The sequence below is a fragment of the Muscardinus avellanarius genome (assembly GCF_963383645.1).
Source record: "Muscardinus avellanarius genome assembly, chromosome: 7".
Taxonomy (NCBI): Eukaryota; Metazoa; Chordata; class Mammalia; order Rodentia; family Gliridae; genus Muscardinus; species Muscardinus avellanarius.
In genome coordinates this window covers 51,166,946-51,185,109 of record NC_137793.1, presented here as the reverse complement: position 1 = coordinate 51,185,109, position 18,164 = coordinate 51,166,946, and the positions used below count along the sequence as shown (strand labels likewise).

Genomic DNA, 18,164 nt, shown 5'->3' with positions numbered 1-18,164 from the left:
ACAGTCTAGCTTTGCTGGGATATTTTATGTACTGTGTATGACTATATTGTCATTTAAAAAATTTAAATATAATCACTTTATTTCTAAAAGATAGAGATTGAATGAAAATTTAAAATATCTGATTTTTTAAAGGGAATAGTAGAACAAACATTTCCACAAATATTGGCAGAAACATACAGGCAGTCTGTCAAAATTCACTGTAAAACTCTTGGAAAAACTTGTTGATTGTTGATAGAATTAACTAGAACACTATTAGCTTTATTGCCAACAGTTTCAGTGAGCAATGTGTTAACTACATAAGGTCCAGAAAGGTAGATTTATCTTATGAAAGTCTTGAATTTTTACAAAATTTTCTATAGAAGTGTTATGTTGGACTTGAGAAAATCATGTATTTTCCTCTTCATAATAAACTTTCACTAAGTTGTATGTTAATTTCATACAGCATGGTCAACAGCATAATTTTCTTTTCTTGCAGTACTGGGGATGGAACCTAGGGGCATTCTACTTATGAGCTATATCTGAGCCCCATTTTTTGTTCTTTAATTTGAAACAAAGCCTCACTAAGTTTTGGAGGGCCTCTCTAAGTAGCTGAGCCTTACTGTGAACCAGCAATACTCCTGTCTCAGTCTCCCAAATAATGAGATTATGTGTACCACCACACCTAGCCAACAGTATCAATTTAATACTTTAGGTCAACTCTTCATAGTAAATAGAAAATATTCATAATTATGTGAAAGTAGTGATGAACATTAACACTACATATGCTAACCCCACTTTTTCTTCCCAACTATAGTCAAATATCTCACCAACATTTCCATGAACATTACTAATACTTAGATAATATTGGGCATTTGACTATTATGTCCTTAAAAACTCTTTTCACTTTAATTTTATTGATATTAAATCTTAAAGGATAGTTAACATTTTGCATTCATTATTTTTAAAATCAAGTTGAAATAAACAAAAAATACTTGACAATTATTTGGAAGAATATAGTTATAGAAATAATTTTTATCATCTTGTGTCTATTGTAGTCTTTACATAAGAAATGTATCTCTTTCCCTAATGAATATTTTATACATGTCGAGACTTCTATAGGACAGATAATATAGAATATTTTTATCCCAAATGATTATAACCAAGTCAGTGTATATTGTTATACAATATTTAGATAAAATAGTCTTTCTGTACTTTACTGTTCATGTGAAATGAAGGTCTGGGGTGATAATTGCTTTTAGTAGTTCAGGTGAGAAATTTTGTTCTTCCTGTCTTATTAATGCTACAAAGACCTTTTTTAGTAAATATTGTCTTTTTATTTTACTCAAGTTATTTTAAATGACCTTTATCTATACTTTAATCTTAAAAGCCAAGCTATTTAATACTGCCTTCTCTATTTCTGCCTTTCAGGAGAGGTTATACACCAGAGGTAAGGGCTTTATGGTGTTATATCAAGCTTTCTAGGAGATTATTTGTATAATAGGAAGGGCTAATGTGTACTCTTTTGAAGCTAGACTATTTTCCTTCATTTCAACCAAAACTTTTAAATACACTTCACTATTTATCTTATTTTATGTTTACTGCTTCTTTACTTTGAGGTTTTAAGACTAAATCTGAAATTATAAGATTTCTTTTTTAATAAATTTTTGTTGGTGCATTGTAGTCATACTTCTTAATAGGATAAAAAAAATAATCTTGAGATATACATACACACATCACCCAATCAGCCCTTACCCAAATCCTAACCCCTACCCTCACCCTCCCTCCTTCCCATGCTTGGTTTCCTGATTAACTTTGATATATTTGTTTAAGTACATCCTTTGCTTTAAAGAATTTCCCTCTTCCCCCTCCATCCCCCCAGATAGGTCACTTTAATTGCTCCTCTATAGTATCTCTTCTTCATCTAGAGTTCCCCCTGTTACCTATTTCTCCCTAGTTTTTGCACATTAGGGAAAACATCTGATTTCTTATTTTTTGTGACATTTCATTGCAAATGCCATAATTTTGTTCTTGTTTATGGCTGGGAAAATTCCATTGTGTACACATCCCAGACTTTTGTAATCCACTCATTTGTTGAAGGGCATCTTGGTTGGTTCCACAGTTTGGCAATGGTGAGTTGTGCATCTATGAACATGCTTGCTCATGCATTAGTTTGGTATTTTGGTTTTCATTTTTTTGGTAGATACCCAGAGGTGGTATTGCTGGGTCATATGGTAAGTTTGTTTTTCTTCTTCTGAGGATCTTCCATACTGTTTTCTAAAGTGATTGCATTAATTTTTATTTATTTATTTTTTTGCTATTCAATTCCAACATTCTTTTTTTTCTTTATTTTATGTTTTATACATTTACTTATTTATTTTCAGAAAAAATCTATCCTAACATGAAATATGAACTCTAAGCACCCAAAACAATCTCAAAAAAGAACACAGCTAAAAGATGTACAATTTCTGATTTCAAACCTTATAAAGCAACAATAATCGAAACAGTGTAGTACTGCTATAAAGACAGATATATAAACCAGTGGAGTAAATATTTCTTAACGTTTTATTTTTGGTGCTCCTTCAAATTCCTGTATTAGAGTTTTACATCTTAAAGATTTTTTTAAAAAATCAGATTATAAAAATTTCTGGGTTTTTTATTGTACTACTGTGACTTTAAATCTGTAGAACACATACTCTCATTCTGACCAAGAATATTTGGCTAACTGTACTATAATTAATACTATCAATGAAGTCACTGAAAAACTGAATTTTTTGACATTTAGCTTCTTTTATCAAAAGAAGAAAATAAGTCTATAGCTGAAATCTCTTAAATTCTGGAATCCATGAATTTTATATTTTGAAGAAATCAAATTGAATGCCTATATGAATAACTTATTTCCAGAAACGATTATAAAATATGTAGTAGATTGAATCTGAGTATCTGTAACTTAAACTTTTCTCCCCTTTAAATAAATAGCATATCTAAACTAACTCAATGACAGCTGCATCATAAATCTGTCCTTTATTTTTTTCTATTGCTCATTTTGGTTTGTTCACTAAAAGAATTATCCCAAAGAACTTCTTTCATTTATCCACCTTTTCAATGCTTTTTTTTAAGACAGGTGTTGTTTAACTATTTTCCCTCAAAGATTTGACTACCCCAAATTTGAACTAAAAATCTTGTTCTCATCTGGTTAACATCTAAAGGAATCAGTCCCTACAAAATCTACTTAAGGAAAATTTTTTATTCACAAAAGGCCTTCTGAAAACATAATTTAGTGCAAACCATCCACATTTTGATAAGGAGGAGGAAAAATGGGGGCCATTTCTTAAATATTAACTTGAATATACTACAGCTAAATCATTCTGCATGTTCTACCCTCCTTCCCAATGAATCTGAATATATATAAATTGATTCAGGAGAAGAAAAGAGGTACAATTTAAAACAAGGTTAAACTTGTTAAAATAAATTTTTGGTACTAAAAGTGTTTTTAGAAACATACAAAAATGTACTATGAAGCAATCTTTATAAAAAATAATATATACAAAATATTTTGTATAAAAATAATCTTTATAAATCCCTCCTTATTAAAGTTAATAAATATGGTGCTTATTAAATAACTTATTATTTAATGTTTTTGGTAGCTATCACCCAAAGTAACCAGTTTTAAGCTGTTGCCTTTGGTTCTTTCCTCTTCATAACCTATTCCATTTGGATTGTTTTCTAAAATCTTTTTATTTGAATTTCCTTTGGCAGCAACAACAACTGCTGAGGCCTTCTCTTCTTAAGCCAGAGGTATCTGTTTTCACTTTCTTTTCAGCCTCATTGAATCCTCACATGCATTTATGTGACTTTAATACTTTTATGTCCATCTTACATGTAGACTGGGCAGGTGACTGCCTTTGCGGTATAACTTTACAAGAGAAAGAAAATATTTTAAATCTAAACAAGCAAACAAATCACTTCCTCACTGCTTGCTGATGACTAAAGTTCAACATTTTTCACTTCATTCCCTAGAAATTAGACAAATTGTTTGCTTTTATTAAAATAGTGATAATTGAATGAAGCAATTCATAAATCTGGTTAATAGTTACTTGTCAGAGTTACATAGATGCATCAGACTTATCACTGAGGTCACACCTAGATTAGGCAAAATTTAAAGAAAAAATGATTTTGAAACTGTCCTGATTCAAAATCCTGCCTTTGGACATATGTAATTACACATTGCCTGTGACGTTTTTATTCTTTAATGTGATAAAGATTTACAGAGTTATATAAAAAGTGCATATTATTTTTCAATTTTTAGTATATTTAAATAATTTTAACATTAAAATAAAATGAAGTAATACCAACTTTAACTATTTTTCTGAAATTCAGTTTTTATAAGCTCTACTTTAATTTGAGATAAGTTTACTTTTTTAAAATAGTCTCCCTTTGTAAGCATTTTATTCCTTTACTTAATAACAGGATCCCACTTTTGCTAAGTAGAGGTATTCCTTGGTTATATTTTACTCCTTCAAATCTAAAGCCAGGCATGGTGGCACACACTTGTAATCGCAGTTCCTGGGAGGCTGAAACAGAAAGATCACAGGAACACAGCCAGCCTCAGTTGTGACCTCAGTGAGGCCTTCTGAATTTAGTGAGACCCTGTTAACCTGGACAACCATTGGTGGGAGGGGGGAAGGGAAAATGGAGGCGGAGGGGAGAGGGCACCAAAAATAGTTTAAATGTATACTATTTATGTTCAATAAAAAAATTGTTAAAAGAAAAAATAAATAAATAAAATAGGGCTAGCAGTGTAGCCCAGAGATAGAGTGCCCCTAGGTCCATTACCCAGCACCCAAATGAATGAATGAATGAATAAATAAATAAGTAAAATCTAGGTATTGGGTGGGAGGTATATTCAAATTTTCTGAGGCTTTTAATAAAAATTTTTATGAAGAGGATTTATCAGAAAATTAAATAATGCCAATTATTTAATGTCAATTATTACTAGATTCAAGACTTTTGTCAAGATATGCATTCTTCTGAACATCAATTCAACTTTTTAAAAATGTTACCAGTAAAAATTACTATGTAAGTTTCCAGCTTAGTGACTGTAATATAGTAGATAAAATTTAGTAAGTGATAATTAAAATTGTTCTTGTTTTCATTAGTATATAAATGTCTACAATAAGATCTTATTTTCTGTGTGATCTGCATCAAAAGTAAATTTTAAAATAACATTAACTGTTTGATTTTCCAAAAAAATAACCTCTTAGTGTGCGACTTTGCATGGATTTCTAAATTTAGAATTTACCAGATAAAACAGGATGCTGACAGGGATTGAATGGCATTTCACAGAGGACCAGCATTCCATGGTCTGCTTGAGCTAATTCAGGAGTCCACTGCTCACCAGGTCCCTTTTTGGTATCTTTTTCTTCTGTCATTTTTTGCTTTTCTTTTGGAACCAGTGATGATTCACTACTAAGTTACACCTTAAGCCCTTTTTCTTTTATTATTTTGTGAAAGAGTCCTCCTACATTTTTGAGGCTGGCCTCTAACTTGTGATCATCATGACTCAGGCTCCTGAGTCACTGGATTAAAGACCTGCACCATTGTGCCTGGACCTCTCCTTCTGTCCTTCCTTCCTTTCTTCCTTTCTTTTTCTTTTTTTCTTTTATGGGGGGCTATATAATTATCCGAGAGGTTTACTTTAAAAACCTTGTTTTCTACTAGTCTCTATTCCTTCTTTCCCAGCTCAGAACTGCTCCATGCATGCCTAAGTCAAAACTGAGTTTCATGAGCTCCTATATGAGTCTTGTTATACTTTATTATAACTTTTATTATATTTTCTGCAGTACTAGGAGTGGGATCCAGGGCCATTCTACTTCCAAGCTACACCCCCAGCACTATTTTTTATTCTTTGTTTTGAAACAAGGTCTTACTAAGTTGCAGAGGGCCTCACTAAGTTGCTGAGTCTATCCATGAACCCAAGATCCTCCTGTCTCAGCTTCCCCAGTACTGGGATTACAAGCTTGTGCCACCACGTCTGGCTCCTTATTATAATTTTTTAATGTAGTGGATGTTGTAAATTTACTTCAACTAGTAAATCTAAGCTTTTTATCTCTATAAAAAAGTACATCTATATTAAAAGTTACTAAAATTCTGCTTTAAAATTATTTGAAGGTCTTTTCTTAGTTTTTGGATGTATCAGATTAAATATACATTTGTCAATTAGCATAAAAGTATTAGTTCTGAGACCTACTTTCTTCATTTAAACTGATACTATTCCTATTCTTCTGAGGCTTCTCCATACTGTTTTTCAAAGTGGTTGCACTAATTTGCAATCCCACTAACAATGTCTTAGAGTTCCCACTTCTCCACATCCTCACCAGCATCTATTGTTGTTGTATTTTGAATTATTGCCATTCTAGTTGGAGTTAGGTGAAATCTCAGGGTAGTTTTGATTTGCATCTCTCTGATTGCCAGTGATGTTGAGCATTTTTTCATGCATTTATTGGCCATTTGAATTTCTTCTTTTGTGAAGTGTCTATTTAGTTCACTTTCCCATTTTGTTATTGGATGCTTTGTTTTCTTAGTGTTGAGTTTCTTCAGTTCTCTGTATATTCTAGATATTAGTCCTCTATTTGATCCAGCAATACCACTTCTGGGTATCTACCCAAAAGAAAAAGAAACCAAACTACCAAACTAATGCATGTGTATCTATATTCATAGCTGCATAATTCACCATAGCCAAACTATGGAACCAGCCAAGATGTCCATCAACAGATGAATGGATTACAAAACTGTGGAATATGTACACAATGTAATTTTACCCAGCCATCAAAAAAAACTCAATTACATCATTTTCAGGGAAATTGGATGGAGTGTCATATTCATGAATAACCTTATCATGCTCCCTTAAAATATCTCTTTTAACTCCTTCCTCTAATTGTAACTTTTGTACAGATGGAGTAGCCTCCTTTTTCCAATGATATATTTTTTCTCTCTTCTAACATAGCTTTGAACAAAGCATATACTAAAGACCAATAGACCAAAATCGAACAGATATATGTTCCCCTTGAATTTTTTCCCAGGTTTCTATGTCTAACATCCCTTCTTCTGGAAACCATGGGTTATAATTTTCTATCACTTCTATATACATTTCAAGATCAGAAGTAGAAACTTGAGCTTCATAAGATTTAAGAAGTTGTTGTAAGATAGAAACATAAGGAGTAGATTTAGCTTCTTCCATCACCCTGTAACAGTATTTACTTACCTCTGGCTTTCCTGACACACCTTTTTCTCAGGTTCCTGTTTGAAGGTGCCACCTGTCAGTGTCTAGTGCACTGGAGGCATAAGGGTAAAGCTGATTCACGGGGCACAGGGGATGCAGGTTTCATATACACTGCATGTTTTATTGAGAGAACAATCAAACTTTTATAGAGAAAGCTTCTATGGGATCCATAGACAAATTAACTATTTTAGACATTACAAGGTTAACTTAAAGCAACAATGGATGTGTGTGAGTAAAGCCAAAGGAGTAGTCTCAAAGCAACTCTTTGTTTTACAAATAGAAGCAAAGAACATCTGTGACTGCTCATAACATCTCAAGTTATTTATCATACCAATAAGTTTTCTGAGAGATGCCTATGTTGGGAAGGACATTCAGAGAGGCCTGGACCTGCTTCCTGTCCTTGAAGGGAACTTGGCAAAACTCAGCTCACTGATTAGAGGAAGTATGCTTGCCTCCCAGCCTGGCATTCCAAGCTGCTTCTCAGGAGCCAGAGTTGCTTTGTTAACCCTTTAAGCAGGAGGCTGCATCTCAGTACTCTCACATCTGGTCATCTTCTATAATATAATTTATGACATGATATTATCATTAGTTCATGGCTTCTTAAGAGCACTAAACTGAATATATTTAAATTATTTATTAATGTTCAGTGCAACAAATGAGCACAATCAATATGGAGATAAGACACATTTGAATGTGATTTTTGTCACATCACTGATTTAACCCCAACCCAATTCCCACCCCATTCCCTCCTCTTCCCTCCCTCCCTTGCTTGGCTTAGTGGTTGACTTTGATATGTTTAAGTACATTGTGTGTTTTAGAGATTTTCCTCTTCCACCCTCCTTTCTCCTCCTTTAGGTTGTCTTGTTTGTTTCTCCATAGGATTTTCTTTTTCATCTAGAGTTTCTCCTATGACCCAATTCTTCCTAACTCTCATATATTAGGGAAAGCCTCTGATTTCTTATTTTTTGTGACTGACTAATCTCACTTAGCATAATGTCCTCCAGTTCCATCCAATTTCCCTGAAAATGATGTAACTGAGGGTTTTTTTTTTTTTAATGGAGGAGTAAAATTCCATTGTGTACATATCCCAGTGTTGTAATCTATTCATCTGTTGATGGACATCTTGGCTGGTTCCATAGTTGCTATGGTGAATTGTGCAGCTATGAACACACATGCATTTGTTTGGTTGTTTGGTTTCCTATCTCTTGCATAGATACTCAGAAGTGGTATTACTGGATCAAATGGTAGATTGTTCCCATTCTTCTGAGGATTCTCCATACTGTTTTTCAAAGTGGTTGCACTAATTTGCAATCCCACCAACAATGTTTTAGAGTTCCCAATTCTCCACGTCCTCACCAGCATCTGTAGTTTTTTGTGTTTTGAATGATAGCCATGCTAGTTAGAGTTAGGTGAAATCTCAGGGTAGTTTTGATTTGCATCTCTCTGATTGCCAGTGATGTTGAGCATTTTTTCATGCATTTATTGGCCATTTGAATTTCTTCTTTCATGAAGTGTCTATTTAGTTCGCTCACCAATTTTCTTATTGGATGCTTTGTTTTCTTAGTGTTGAGTTTCTTTAGTTCTCTGTATATTCTAGATAATAGTCCTCTATCAGAGGTGTAGGTGGCAGAAATCTTCTTCCATTCTGTTGGCTCTCAATTGAGGTTATTGACAGTTTCCTTTGCTGAACAGAAGCTCTTCAGTTTCATGCAATCCCATGTATTAATTTGCCTTTTAATATGTTGAGGCTTGGGGTCTTGTTGAGAAAATGTTTATCTGTGCCTATGTGCTGCAGTGTTGGACCTATGCCCTCTTCAAGGAGCTTCAAGGTCTTTGGTTTGATTTCCAAGTCTTTGATCCATCTTGAATTGACTCTTGTACAGGGTGAGAAAGTGGGATTAATTTCCAATTTTCTGCATATCATTAACCAGGTTTGTCAACACCATTTGTTGAACAGGCTATCTTTTTTCCAGTGTATGTTTTTGACACCTTTGTCAAAAATCAATTGGCTGAAAATGTGTGGATTTGTTTCTGGGTATTATATTCTGTCCATTGGACTTTGTGTCTGTTTTTGTCCCAGTACCATGATGCTTTTATTACAATGCTTTGTAATATAGTTTAAAGTCAGGTATTGTGGTTCCTCCTGCATGGTTTTTGTTGCTGAGCACTACTTTGGCTATTCTGGGCCTTTTTTTTGTTCCAAATACGTTTAAGGACTGATTTTTATATGGCTGTGAGGAATGATCTTGGTTAGTTTAATTGGCATTGTGTTAATTCTGTATATCACTTTTGGAAGGATGGCTATTTAAATGATATTTATTCTGCCAATCTATGAACATGGAAGATCTTTCCATCTTCTAAGTTCTTCTTTGATTTCTTTTTTAAAAGTTTTATAATTTTCTTTGTAGAGATCTTTTACCTCCTTGGTTAAGTTTATTTCTAACTTATTTTTTTGTGAGAGATCATGAGTGGAAGTGTTTTCTTTTTTTTTTTTTTTTTTTTTTTTTTTTTTTTTTTTTATTTTTAATTAATTTATTTTTTAAATTGGTGCATTGTAGTCATATATCAATCACATTGGAGTACAAGACTTGAGAGGATATACAAGCACACATCATCCAATTAGCCCTCCTGCAGCCCCCGTCCCATTCCCTCCCCCTCCCTCCATCCCACACTTCTTTGGTGATTTACTTTGATACATTTGTTTATGTACCTCCTGCATTTTAAAGAGGCTCCGTCCTCCAGTATTACATACCCTCTGATTGGTCACATTAGTTGCTTCACTATAGGGCCCTTTCTATGGCTCAACCTCTTCCTGTTGCCCGTTTCCTCCTAGTTATTGCTGATTAAGGGAAGCGTCTGATTTATATTTTCTGCGATATTTCTCTGTGCATGCTGCGTTGCAAGTACCAATCCCACTCTTGATGGTCCCAGTAGTGCCCTGGCTACTCAGTGGACTGATCCAGACCTCGCTGGCTCACGCAGCGGCCTTGCCTCATGGGAGGACCCAGTTCTGGTCTCGCTGGCCCCTGAACCGGTCAAACCCCTAAGCTGGCTTTTGTCCCGACCTTGGAGGCCGCAGGAGTGAACTTGCCTCACGCCAGGCTCCGATGCTGGCCATTGGCCCCTGCACCAGTCTAACCCCTTGGCAGGATTCCAGTCCCGGCCTCGGAGGCCCCAACACTGGTAATGCCTCACGGCAGGCTCCGATGCCGGCCTCACTGGCCCCAGCACCGGCCTAACCCCTTGGCAGACTCTTATCCTGGCCTCGGAGGCCCCAGTACCGGCCTTGCCTCACGGCAGGCTCCGATGCCGGCCTCACTGGCCCCAGCAGTGGCCTAACCCCTCGGCAGGCTCCAATCCCGGCCTCAGAGGCCCCAGTACCGGCCTTGCCTCAAGGCAGGCTCCGATGCCGGCCTCGCTGGCCCCAGCACCGGCCTAACCCCTCGGCAGGCTCTTGTCCTGGCCTCGGAGGCCCCAGTACCGGCCTTGCCTCACGGCAGGCTCCGATGCCGGCCTCGCTGGCCCCAGCAGCGGCCTAACCCCTCGGCCGGCTCCGATCCCGGCCTCGGAGGCCCCAGCACTGGTCATGCCTCAAGGCAGGCTCCGATGCCGGCCTCGCTGGCCCCAGCACCGGCCTAACCCCTTGGCAGGCTCTTGTCCTGGCCTCGGAGGCCCCAGTACCGGCCTTGCCTCACGGCAGGCTCCGATGCCGGCCTCGCTGGCCCCAGCACCGGCCTAACCCCTCGGCATGCTCCGATCCCGGCCTCGGAGGCCCCAGCACTGGTCATGCCTCACGGCAGGCTCCGCTGCCGGCCTCGTTGGCCCCAGCACCGGCCTAACCCCTCGGCAAGCTCTTATCCTGGCCTCGGAGGCCCCAGTACCGGCCTTGCCTCATGGCAGGCTCCGATGCCGGCCTCGCTGGCCCCAGCACCGGCCTAATCCCTCGGCAGGCTCTTATCCTGGCCTCGAGGCCCCAGTACCGGCCTTGCCTCAAGGCAGGCTCCGATGCCGGCCTCACTGGCCCCAGCACTGGCCTGACCCCTCGGCAGGCTCTTATCCTGGCCTCGGAGGCCCCAGTACCGGCCTTGCCTCACGGCAGGCTCCGATGCTGGCCTCGCTGGACGCAGCAGCTGCCTAACCCCTCGGCAGGCTCCGATCCCGGCCTCAGAGGCCCCAGCACTGGTCATGCCTCAAGGCAGGCTCCGATGCCGGCCTCGCTGGCCCCAGCACCGGCCTAACCCCTTGGCAGGCTCTTATCCTGGCCTCGGAGGCCCCAGTACCGGCCTTGCCTCACGGCAGGCTCCGATGCCGGCCTCGCTGGCCCCAGCACCGGCCTAACCCCTCGGCATGCTCCGATCCCGGCCTCGGAGGCCCTAGCACTGGTCATGCCTCACGGAAGGCTCCGCTGCCGGCCTTGTTGGCCCCAGCACCGGCCTAACCCCTCGGCAAGCTCTTATCCTGGCCTCGGAGGCCCCAGTACCGGCCTTGCCTCACAGCAGGCTCCGATGCCGGCCTCGCTGGCCCCAGCACCGGCCTAACCCCTCGGCAGGCTCTTATCCTGGCCTAGAGGCCCCAGTACCGGCCTTGCCTCACGGCAGGCTCCGATGCCAGCCTCACTGGCCCCAGCAGCGGCCTAACCCCTCGGCAGGCTCCGATCCCGGCCTCAGAGGCCCCAGTACCGGCCTTGCCTCACGGCAGGCTCCGATGCCGGCCTCGCTGGCCCCAGCAGCGGCCTAACCCCTCGGCAGGCTCCGATCCCGGCCTCGGAGGCCCCAGCACTGGTCATGCCTCAAGGCAGGCTCCGATGCCGGCCTCGCTGGCCCCAGCACCGGCCTAACCCCTTGGCAGACTCTTATCCTGGCCTCGGAGGCCCCAGTACCGGCCTTGCCTCACGGCAGGCTCCGATGCCGGCCTCGCTGGCCCCAGCACCGGCCTAACCCCTCGGCAGGCTCCGATCCCGGCCTCGGAGGCCCCAGCACTGGTCATGCCTCAAGGCAGGCTCCGATGCCGGCCTCGCTGGCCCCAGCACCGGCCTAACCCCTTGGCAGACTCTTATCCTGGCCTCGGAGGCCCCAGTACCGGCCTTGCCTCACGGCAGGCTCCGATGCCGGCCTCGCTGGCCCCAGCACCGGCCTAACCCCGCAGCATGCTCCGATCCCGGCCTCGGAGGCCCCAGCACTGGTCATGCCTCACGGCAGGCTCCGCTGCCGGCCTCGTTGGCCCCAGCAGCGGCCTAACCCCTCGGCAAGCTCTTATCCTGGCCTCGGAGGCCCCAGTACCGGCCTTGCCTCACGGCAGGCTCCGATGCCGGCCTCGCTGGCCCCAGCACCGGCCTAACCCCTCGGCATGCTCCGATCCCGGCCTCGGAGGCCCTAGCACTGGTCATGCCTCACGGAAGGCTCCGCTGCCGGCCTTGTTGGCCCCAGCACCGGCCTAACCCCTCGGCAAGCTCTTATCCTGGCCTCGGAGGCCCCAGTACCGGCCTTGCCTCACAGCAGGCTCCGATGCCGGCCTCGCTGGCCCCAGCACCGGCCTAACCCCTCGGCAGGCTCTTATCCTGGCCTAGAGGCCCCAGTACCGGCCTTGCCTAACGGCAGGCTCCGATGCCGGCCTCACTGGCCCCAGCAGCGGCCTAACCCCTCGGCAGGCTCCGATCCCGGCCTCAGAGGCCCCAGTACCGGCCTTGCCTCACGGCAGGCTCCGATGCCGGCCTCGCTGGCCCCAGCAGCGGCCTAACCCCTCGGCAGGCTCCGATCCCGGCCTCGGAGGCCCCAGCACTGGTCATGCCTCAAGGCAGGCTCCGATGCCGGCCTCGCTGGCCCCAGCACCGGCCTAACCCCTTGGCAGACTCTTATCCTGGCCTCGGAGGCCCCAGTACCGGCCTTGCCTCACGGCAGGCTCCGATGCCGGCCTCGCTGGCCCCAGCACCGGCCTAACCCTGCGGCATGCTCCGATCCCGGCCTCGGAGGCCCCAGCACTGGTCATGCCTCACGGCAGGCTCCGCTGCCGGCCTCGTTGGCCCCAGCAGCGGCCTAACCCCTCGGCAAGCTCTTATCCTGGCCTCGGAGGCCCCAGTACCGGCCTTGCCTCACGGCAGGCTCCGATGCCGGCCTCGCTGGCCCCAGCACCGGCCTAACCCCTCAGCAGGCTCTTATCCTGGCCTCGGAGGCCCCAGTACCGGCCTTGCCTCACGGCAGGCTCCGATGCCGGCCTCACTGGCCCCAGCACCGGCCTAACCCCTTGGCAGGCTCCGATCCCAGCCTCAGAGGCCCCAGTACCGGCCTTGCCTCAAGGCAGGCTCCGATGCCGGCCTCGCTGGCCCCAGCACCGGCCTAACCCCTCGGCAGGCTCTTATCCTGGCCTCGGAGGCCCCAGTACCGGCCTTGCCTCACGGCAGGCTCCGATGCCGGCCTCGCTGGCCCCAGCAGCGGCCTAACCCCTTGGCAGGCTCCGATCCCGGCCTCAGAGGCCCCAGTACCGGCCTTGCCTCACGGCAGGCTCCGATGCCGGCCTCGCTGGCCCCAGCACCGGCCTAACCCCTCGGCAGGCTCCGATCCCGGCCTCAGCGGCCCCAGCACTGGTCATGCCTCACGGCAGGCTCCGATGCCGGCCTCGCTGGCCCCAGCACCGGCCTAACCCCTCGGCAAGCTCTTGTCCTGGCCTCGGAGGCCCCAGTACCGGCCTTGCCTCAAGGCAGGCTCCGATGCCGGCCTCACTGGCCCCAGCAGCGGCCTAACCCCTCGGCAGGCTCCGATCCCGGCCTCGGAGGCCCCAGCACTGGTCATGCCTCAAGGCAGGCTCCAATGCCGGCCTCGCTGGCCCCAGCACCGGCCTAATCCCTCAGCAGGCTCTTATCCTGGCCTCGGAGGCCCCAGCACCGGCCTAACCCTTCGGCAGGCTCTTATCCTGGCCTCGGAGGCCCATGTACCGGCCTTGCCTCATGGCAGGCTCTGATGCCAGCCTCGCTGGCCCCAGCACCGGCCTAACCCCTCAGCAGGCTCCGGTCCCGTCCTCGGGGGCCCCAACACTGGCCTTGCCTCACGGCAGGCTCCGATGCCGGCCTCGCTGACCCCAGCACCGGCCTAACCCCTCAGCAAGTTCCGGACCCGACCTCGGAGGCCCTAGCACAAGCTTTGCATCATGGCAGGCTCCAATGCCGGCCTCGCTGGCCCCAGCATCGGTCTAACCCCTCTGCAGGTTCCAATCCCGGCCACGGAGGCCTCAGTAGTGGCCTTGCCTCACAGCAAGCTCAGATGTCGGCCACTGGCCCCAGCGCCCGCCTAACCCCTCAGCAGGTTCCGATCACTGTCTCTGTGGTTATTATTTCAAAGGTTCCAGTTGTAATGTATCAGATCTCTGCCTCCCCCGAATATTGGCCACTGGCATTGTCACTGCCTCCACCGTTTCAAATCCTTCCCAGGCTCTTTTTCCACTCTGAAAGTTGTCCAGTGTTCCTAAGCATGCGTGATGGTAGCTTAGTGTAATTTCTCCAAAAAAATAAAGTTGGTAAGATCCGGTTTCTGCTTCTCCTGAATACAAGTCTCCACCACCATCGCGGAGAACTCTTTCAACACCGCATTTCTCCTTGGTCTCCGCTAAGCTCTCTCCTTATATGTGATGTCTGAGATTCTTAACAATATAGAGAAATAGCAGTCCTCTTTCACGGCGAATTTTTCCATAAGTTCCAGTGCATTTAGATAAGTTTTGTCTGCATCTCCAGTGTCCTGGCATCCATAACGGCTTTCTTACCACCTCTCCGATATTTTTCTTTATCTTTTTCTGTTCTGAGCCCGGTTTCTCCAGGGGTCTGGCGTGCTACTCGCAGTTCGGCTGGGACCCAGAGTCCCGCGACCCGGGCCCCATCTGGCATGCCCAGCCCGCGACCCCTGCCCAGAACCCAGCGTCTTACTGGGTCCGGTTTCTCCAGGGGTCTGGCGTGCTACGCGCAGTTCGGCAGGGGCCCAGAGTCCCGCGACCCGGGCCCCATCTGGCGTGCCCAGCCCGCGACCCCCGCCCAGAACCCAGCGTCTTACTGGGTCCGGTTTCTCCAGGGGTCTGGCGTGCTATGCGCAGTTCGGCAGGGGCCCAGAGTCCCGCGACCCGGGCCCCATTAGGCGTGCCCCGCCCGCGACCCCCACCCAGAACCCAGCGTCTTACTGGGCCTGGTTTCTCCAGGGGTCTGGCGTGCTACGCGCAGTTCTGCCTGGGGCCCAGAGTCCCGCGACCCGGGCCCCATCTGGCATGCCCAGCCCGCGACCCCTGCCCAGAACCCAGCGTCTTACTGGGTCTGGTTTCTCCAGGGGTCTGGCGTGCTATGCGCAGTTCGGCAGGGGCATGGAAGTGTTTTCTGAATCTCTTTTTCAGTGAATTTATGGTTGGTGTACAGAAAATCTTCAGATTTTTTCAAATTGATATTGTATCCAGATACTTTGCTGAATTTGTTGATCAGTTCTATAAGCCTTTTGGTTGAGTTTGTTGGTGTTTTCTAAATATAGTATCATGTTATCTGCAAATAGTGAAAGTTTGAGTTCTTCTTTTCCTATTTGTACTACTTTCATTTGATTTCCTTTTCTTGCCTTATTGCTCTGGCTAGAATCTCTAATACTATATTGAAGAGAAGTGGTGATAATGAACATCCTTGTCTCATTCCTGTTTTTAGAGGGAATTCTTGAGGTTTTTCCTCATTTAATATGATGTTGGTGGTGGGCTTATTGTAGATTGCCTTCATGATGTTGAGATATGTTCCTTCTTTTCCAATTCTCTGCAGTTTTTTTTTTTTTATCATAAATGGATATTGAATTTTATCAAATGCTTTTCAGTCCAATTCTCTGCAGTGTTTTTATCATAACTGAATGTTGAATTTTATTAAATGCTTTTTCCACATCTATTGAAATGATCATGTGATTTTTGTCTTTGATTCTGTTTATAAGGTGAATTACATGGATTGATTTTTGTATGCTGAACCAGCCTTGCATCCTTGGGTGAACCCTACCTGGTCATGGTGTATGATTTTCTTTATGTGGTTTTGAATGTGCGTTGCTAGTATTTTATTTAATAGTTTTGCATCCAAGTTCATCAGAGATATAGGCCTGTAGTTTTCCTTCCTTGAACTTTCTTTATTCGGTTTGGGTATTAGTGTGATGTTGGCTTTGTGGAATGTATTCGAGAGATTCCCGTTTTATTCTATTTCACAAAATAGTTTGATAAGTATTTGGGTTAGCTCTTCTATAAAGGTTTTATAAAATTCACTTGGGAAACCATCTGGTCCTGGGCTTTTTTTTTTTTTTTTTTTTTGATGGTAGGCTCTTTATTGCTCTTTCAAACTCTTTGACTGTTATTGGTTGGTTTAAGTGTTCTATATCTTCTTGACTCAGTTTAAGAAGGTTGTAATTATCTTGGAAGTTGTCAATTTCCTCCAGATTTTCCATTTTGTTGGAGTATAGTTTTTCAAAGTAGTTTCTGATAATCATCTGGATTTCAACACTGGCAGTAGTAATGTCTTCTTTTTTCATCTCTGATTTTCATAATTTGGGTTGATTATCTCTTTTTTTTTTCATTAGGTTGGCTAGTGGTTTATCTATCTTGTTAATTTTTTCGAGGAACCAGCTTTTGGTTTTTGATTTTCTGTATTTTTTTTATTCTTCATTTTTTTAAATTTCTACTCTTTTAATAGTTTCCTGTCTTCCACTGGCTTTGGGGTTCAACTGTTCCTGCTTTTCAAGGGCTTTGAGGTGTGTCATTAGGTTATTTATTTGAAGATTTTCTGTTTTTCTTATGTGAGCACTCAGTGCTATAAATTTTCCTCTTAATACTACCTTCAAAGTGTCCCAGAGGTTTTGATATATTGTATCTTTATTTTCATTTTTTTAAAATTTTTTTTATTTCACCTCTTACATCTTCTATGATTAATTCTTCATTCAGAAGTGTGGTGTTCAGTCTCCACATGTTTATGTTGTTTCTCTGGATCTTCTTATAGTTGATTTCTTGTTTCATGCCATTATAATCTGAAATGACACAGGGAAGTATGTAACATTTTTTAAATTTGCTAGTGCTCATTTTGTGTCCCAGGAGGTGATCTATTTTGGAGAAGATTTCATGAACAGCTGAGAAATATGTAAACTCCGCTGTTGTTGATTGAAATATTCTATATGTGTCCAACAGGTCCATTTGATTAATGGTGTTCTTTAGTTCTGAGGCATCTTTACTGACCCTTTGTCTGGAATATCGGTCTAATGTGAGAGGTGTGTTGAAGTCTCCCAGTGTTATTGTATTGGGATTTATGTGTGTCTTAATGTCACAAAGAGTTTGATTTATGAAAGTAGCTACACCTATGTTTGGGGCATAGGTGTTGATCATTGTTATTTCCTCTTGCTGTATTATTCCTTTCACCAGTAATTATGGCCTTCTTTGTCTTTTCTAATAAGTTTGGGTTTGAAGTCTAGCTTGTCTGATATCATAGTTGCTACTCCTTCTTGCCTTTGAGTTTCATTAGCATGGATTACCTTGTTCCAGCCCTTTACCTTTAGTTTGTTCCTATCTTTACTTGTAAGGTGTGTTTCTTGTAAGCAGCAGATGGATGGATTCTGTTTTTTAATCCATTTTGCTACTTTATGTCTTTTTATTGGGGAATTGAGGCCATTTACATTTAGTATAATTATTGAAAGATAACTTTTAATTCCTAACATGTTAAGATTTTATTTCTGCTTGAAATACGGTTATTCTTCTTTGCTTAGTTGTCTGCTGGGTGGAAAATCTTGTTTCTCTGGTTCTGGTATTACCTATTTCTTCTTTGTAGTTAATCTCTTTGAGTATTTTTCCTAGTGCTGGTTTTGAAGATCTAAATTCCTTCGGTTTCTGTTTGTCATGAAAGCTTCTTATTACCCCATCTAATTTGATAGATAGTTTT

At 43.6% G+C, this 18,164-nt stretch overlaps 1 protein-coding gene across 6 annotated transcripts in view; it reads left to right on the top strand.

The window, feature by feature from the left end:
* Nucleotides 1-18,164, top strand: part of PCDH15 (protocadherin related 15) — a gene marked incomplete at both ends in the record, with an annotated part of 813,688 nt that overhangs the window by 785,436 nt on the left and 10,088 nt on the right. The window contains 2 exons of one of the 6 annotated variants that reach the window (XM_080699046.1): nt 1,408-1,426; nt 3,736-3,774. The exons of the other annotated variants lie outside the window; for them this stretch is intronic. Coding sequence (XP_080555172.1) covers nt 1,408-1,426; nt 3,736-3,774 — 58 coding nt within the window. The remainder of the gene's footprint in view (nt 1-1,407; nt 1,427-3,735; nt 3,775-18,164) is intronic. 6 annotated transcript variants of the gene reach the window in all.